General features: G+C 44.9%; 2 protein-coding genes across 2 annotated transcripts; both read right to left on the bottom strand.

The window, feature by feature from the left end:
* Nucleotides 1-471: 471 nt before the first annotated feature.
* LOC138869024 (uncharacterized) lies at nt 472-957 on the bottom strand. Its single transcript, XM_070146611.1, has one exon. It carries the CDS (start codon nt 955-957, stop codon nt 472-474), a length of 486 nt encoding a protein of 161 aa, XP_070002712.1.
* A 33-nt stretch (nt 958-990) lies between these two features.
* Nucleotides 991-4,736, bottom strand: LOC138869023 (uncharacterized). Its single transcript, XM_070146610.1, has 6 exons — nt 4,548-4,736; nt 3,837-4,091; nt 2,677-3,662; nt 2,081-2,296; nt 1,740-1,993; nt 991-1,289 (listed from the first exon to the last, which is right to left on the bottom strand). The coding sequence occupies exons 1-6, from the start codon at nt 4,734-4,736 to the stop codon at nt 991-993; spliced, it is 2,199 nt and encodes a 732-aa protein (XP_070002711.1).
* Nucleotides 4,737-5,362: the final 626 nt, after the last annotated feature.

The raw sequence follows: 5,362 nt of genomic DNA, 5'->3' as shown, positions 1-5,362 counted from the left end.
CACATTTTGCGGTACTCCTTTTATCTAGATGCCGCTAAGAAGTATCAAGATTTGAGGCAACATTATTGGTGAATGAGGATGAAGAAGGATGTAGTGGAGTATGTGGCTCGGTACTTGAACTGTCAGTAGGTGAAGTACGAGCGCGGCCAGTAGCGCGTTTATGAGCGCGGGCCAGGCAGAATGTTTGCCCATTAGCGTGGCCACTAGCGCGATCACGCTAGTAGCGCGTCCAATAGCGCGTTCACGAGCACGGGCTGTGCAGAATGTTTGCCCAAATAGCGCAACCTGGTCTTTAATTTTTTTCAAAATTTTCACCTGTTCTTACCACTTCCGATGGCTTTATCACCTGTCTATTGTCACCTGCATTGGTTAACACTTCCTAAAACTCACAATTAACAACTACTACTATCGTTGGGTTGCCTCCCAACCAGCGCCTTAGTTAATGTCGTGGCACGACGCTGACAAGCGCATTTAAGGCTCGCTCGACCTCTGAGGTTCCGTTAGGTGGACCTCTGACACTTCCTTTGGTTTTTTCATGCCTATGTATAACTTCAATCGCTTACCATTGACTCTAAATGTGTGAGAGTCTTTCTCTGAGGCGATCTCTACATCTCCTGAAGGGAATACTTCAACCACTCGAAATGGCCCAGACCATCGTGACTTAAGCTTACCCGGGAATAGCCGTAATCTTGAATTATAGAGCAGTACCATGTCCCCGGGTTTGAAATGTCGCTCAACAATGTTCTGGTCGTGCAACCGCTTCATTCTTTCCTTGTACAACTTTGTGCTCTCAAAAGCAAGATGTCTGAACTCGTTGAGATCATGCAATTCAGTGATCCTTGTTGTGCCCGCAGCTTCAATGTCAAGGTTCAGTTGTTTCAGTGCCCAGTAAGCTTTATGTTCAAGTTCCACTGGCAAGTGGAAGGCCTTCCCAAACACCAACTTATATGGCGACATAACAATTGGTGTTTTAAAAGCGGTTCTCTATGCCTAGAGTGCATCATCTAACTTTTTCGTCCAATCAGTTCTTGTGGCGTTCACAGTATTGGTTAGCACTCTCTTGATCTCTCTGTTGGACACTTCAACCTGCCCACTAGTCTGGGGATGATATGGGGTAGCCACCTTGTGGCGTACATCATACTTTGTGAGCAACTTCTCGAAAGCGCTATTACAGAAGTGTGTGCCTCCGTCACTGATGATTGTTCTTGGTGTCCCAAAGCAGCTGAATATATTCTTCTTCAAAAATCCCACCACCACTCTAGCATCATTAGTGGGCAACGCTGCAGCTTCTACTCATTTGGACACGTAATCCACAGCAACAAGTATGTACTTATTGCCAAAGGAGCTGACGAAGGGACCCATGAAGTCAATCCCCCAGACATCAAACACTTCCACCTCTTGAATCGGGTTCATGAGCATCTCATGGCGACAGGAAATGTTCCCGGTCCGCTGACATTCATTGCAGCCCTTCACCCATTAGTGTGCATCTTTAAACACTGTTAGCCAAAAGAATCTGGCCTCTAGCACTTTCACAGCTGTCCTGACTCCTCCAAAATGTCCTTTATATGCCTATGCATGACAAGCCTGCAAAACAGAAGATTGTTCTATCTCGGGGACACACCTCCGGATCATATTGTCAACACATATTCTAAACAGATAGGGCTCATCCCAATAATACATGCGGCAGTCACGATAAAACTTTTTCTTTTGTACATATGAAAGGTCATAAGGAATTATACCACTGGCCAGGTAATTTGCATAATCTGCATACCATGGAACTTCCTCAAGACTAGTAGCGAGTAGCTGCTCGTCTGGAAAGGTTTCTAGAATATCTTCAACCTCGACTGAGTTTTCAACTCCTTCAAGTCGTGATAGATGGTCAGCGACTTGATTTTCTATGCCCTTACGATCACGAATTTTGAGGTCGAATTCTTGCAATAGCAGCACCCAATGAATCAGGCGCGACTTAAACTCCTTCTTCTCAATCAAGTACCTGAGAGTTGCATGATCAGTGTATAGAATTACCTTAGAGCCAATTAGGTATGATCTGAACTTGTCAAAAGCAAACACCACAGCCAACATCTCCTTCTCAGTCATAGTGTAGTTCAGCTGGGCTCCACTCAGCGTTCTACTACCATAGTTGATTGGATGCATCAGCTTGTCTTTCCACTGTCCCAGCACTGCCCTCACTACGTAGTCACTGGCATCACACATGAGTTCGAATGGTTGCTCCCAGTCGGGGGCAACAATGATAGGTGTTGTGACCAGCCTCTTTTTCAGCTCCTCGAATGCTACCCTGCAATCATCAGAAAACAAGAAAGGGTGATCTTTTTCTAACAACTTATAGAGAGGGTTGGCAATTTTTGAGAAGTCTCTCATGAATCTCTGGTAGAAACCGGCATGCCCGAGGAAGCTCCTGATTGTCTTGACTGAAATTGGAGGGGCCAGCTTTGCTATCACATCCACTTTAGCACGATCCACCTCAATTCCTTTGCTTGACACTCAGTGCCCCAAGACTATGCCTTCTTGTACCATGAAATGGCATTTCTCCCAATTAAGAACCAAGTTAGTCTCAATACACCTTTTCAGCACACGAGTCAGATTTATCAGGCACTCATCGAATGAGTTCCCCACCACGGAGAAGTCATCCATGAACACCTCCATTATGTCATCTACCATGTCAATGAATATGGCATCATGCGCCTTTGGAATGTGGCGGGTGCATTGCATAGCCCAAAGAGCATCCTCCTAAAGGCATAAATGCCATACGGGCACGTGAAGGAAGTCTTCTCCCTGTCCTCTGGTGCAATGGAGATCTGATTGTACCCTAAGTACCCATCCAGAAAATAGAAATGCGACCTCTCTGCCAATCTGTCTAACATGTGATCAATGAAGGGAAGTGGGAAGTGGTCTTTCCGGGTGGCTAGATTTGACTTTCTGTAATCCATGCAAATTCTCCAGCCCGTGGCGGTTCTCGTAGAGATCAGTTCATTGTTATTATTTTTAACTACCGTCATGCCACCCTTTTTAGGTACACATTGAACCGGGATAAACCAGCTACTGTCAGATATTGGGAAACTGATTCCCGCGTCTAACCACTTTATCACTTCTTTCTTCACTACTTCCTTCATGTTGGGGTTCAACCTTCTTTGGTGTTCCCTAGAAGGTTTGTGGCCTTCTTCCAAGAGAATTTTGTGCATATAGTAGGCTGGGCTGATCCCCTTTATGTCTGCCATGGTCCACCCAATGGCAGTCTTACACTCCTTGAGTACCTGTAAGAGTTGTTGTGCCTGCACATCTAACAAACTAGATGAGATAATAACAAGTAATGTGGAGTCAGGTCCAAGAAACTTATACCTGAGATACGTGGGCAGTATCTTCAACTCCAGCTTTGGTGGTTCTTCGATAGATGGCTTGGCTGGAGGAGTTTCTCTATTTTCCAAGTGCAAGGGCTCAAATTCTAGAGTTCTATCCCAGAACCCTCTACCTTCTAATACCATCACCCATTCTGTCAATTCTTCTCCATTTACCTCATCTAAATTCATCAGACATGCAGCAAGAGGGTCCTCAATAGTTAACATCTCATCATCAGTCTCTACGATTACATCCACGGCATCAATAAGAGAGAAATTGGCAAATTTACTTAGTCGCCTCATAGATTTCTGCACATTGAATGTTATCTCTTCATCATTCAATCTCATCTTGAGCTCCCCAGTCTCAAAATCAATGAGAGCTCTCCTAGTGGCCAAGAACGGCCTTCCCAAAATTATGGGAATCTCTTCATCTACTTTGCAGTCTAAGATCACAAAATCTGCAGGGAACACAAATTTCCCTACCTGAATCAACACATCATTCAGGATACCTGAGGGTCGCTTTACAGTCCTGTCAGCCAGCTGCAACAACATAGAGGTGGGTCTAGCTCTTCCAATACCCAACCTCTTATAAATCGCCAGGGGCATAAGATTTATGCTGGCCCCTAGATCACACAGTGCCTTAGCAAAAGCAAAATTACCAATAGTGCATGGAATTGTAAAGCTCCTTGGGTCAGAGAGCTTTTCTGCAATTGGTCTAGTCACCACTGCACTACAGGTCTGAGTAAGAGTAACTGTGGCCAAGTCTTGGAAATCAAATTTTCGGGACATCAAGTCCTTCATCATTTTTGCATACCCAGGCATCTCTTTCAAAGCATCAATCAATGGAATATTTACCTGGATTTGTTTCAGCATCTCCAAGAACTTCTTGTATTGCTCCTCCTTTTGGTACTTAGACAGCCTCTAAGGGAAAGGTGCATGCGGTCTCTTTTTCCCAATCATTTGGGATTGATCTTTATCAGTTGCCACCTCAACTACTGGTTCCTGGGTTGTCTCAGCACCTTTCTCGGTCTCAATCTGAATGTTATTTTCTTCCTGGGCAGGCTGGACTATCACCTCTGTCAGTTTTGTTGACTCATCCAACTCAATGGGCACTGGTATGAGTGTCTTAGCCTATCTAGTTTTTCGAGCCCTCTCTTGCTCTGCATCCAAATCTCTGCCATTATGTAGACTCACCGCTATCAGCTGCTTCGGGCCTTGATCTTTTGGATTTATCTGGGTGTCTGCAGGTAGTGTCCCATGAGGACGATTGTTCAGAGACATCGAAATTTGGCCCATCTGCATTTCAATATTCTTGATCGCCGAATCATGTGCATCTACTCTCTCACTAAACTTCTCATTAGACCTAATAACCTGTTGTATCATTGCTTCAAGCCTAGTAAACCCATCTTCCTGCCTTCCACCATGCTATTGTTGAGGAGGGTGATACCCCTGCTGCTGATTTTGATTATTATATCCCTGTGGCCTTGCGTAAGGTGCCATATTGTTAGGGGGTCTCATCCCTCCCATGTTCCTATTGTTAAATTGTGGTTGGGCTGGCCTGTGCTGCTGATTTTGCTGGGCCCAATTCTAACCCCCAGTCTCTGGCCTCCATTATTCGACACATAGTCCATGTCTTCAGGGTAATGATGATGATCATGTTATGCATTCCACTAGTTACCAATTGGCTGACTGATGCACGATGTGCACAAGCCCCCATTGGTAGTATCTACAATGTGTACCTGCTACTTATGCCTTGACTCTTCCACCTTTTTGGTGAGTATGCTCATTTGTGTCAATAAGGTGGTAAAATTTTCAGCTATGGAGTTGGATGGATCTAAGGGCACTGAGTGCACCACTGGAGTGATAGGTGCATTCCTGGTTATCCATCCTGAATTCTGTGCCAACTATTCAAGCAGACCCTGACCTTCTCTCCATGTTTTGCTCAAAAATGCTCCACCAGCTGAAGCAACAACAATGTTCTTCACGCTATCTAACAATCCCATGTAAAA

This window comes from Nicotiana sylvestris, chromosome 5 (assembly GCF_000393655.2).
Source record: "Nicotiana sylvestris chromosome 5, ASM39365v2, whole genome shotgun sequence".
Lineage (NCBI taxonomy): Eukaryota > Viridiplantae > Streptophyta > Magnoliopsida > Solanales > Solanaceae > Nicotiana > Nicotiana sylvestris.
The sequence above is the reverse complement of the archived record's forward strand: the minus strand, read 5'-3'. Positions and strand labels throughout refer to the sequence as shown.

What these genes read in the sequence shown, in the direction of transcription:
- LOC138869024 (XM_070146611.1), bottom strand. Translation starts at nt 957, where the DNA reads ATGTCGCCATATAAGTTGGTGTTTGGGAAGGCCTTCCACTTGCCAGTG.
- LOC138869023 (XM_070146610.1), bottom strand. Translation starts at nt 4,736, where the DNA reads ATGATACAACAGGTTATTAGGTCTAATGAGAAGTTTAGTGAGAGAGTA. An exon ending in TGAATGATGTGTTGATTCAG is followed by an intron (nt 3,663 to 3,836) that starts GTAGGGAAATTT and finishes TTCAATGTGCAG; the next exon opens with AAATCTATGAGGCGACTAAG. An exon ending in ATGCCATATTCATTGACATG is followed by an intron (nt 2,297 to 2,676) that starts GTAGATGACATA and finishes TGATGATTGCAG; the next exon opens with GGTAGCATTCGAGGAGCTGA.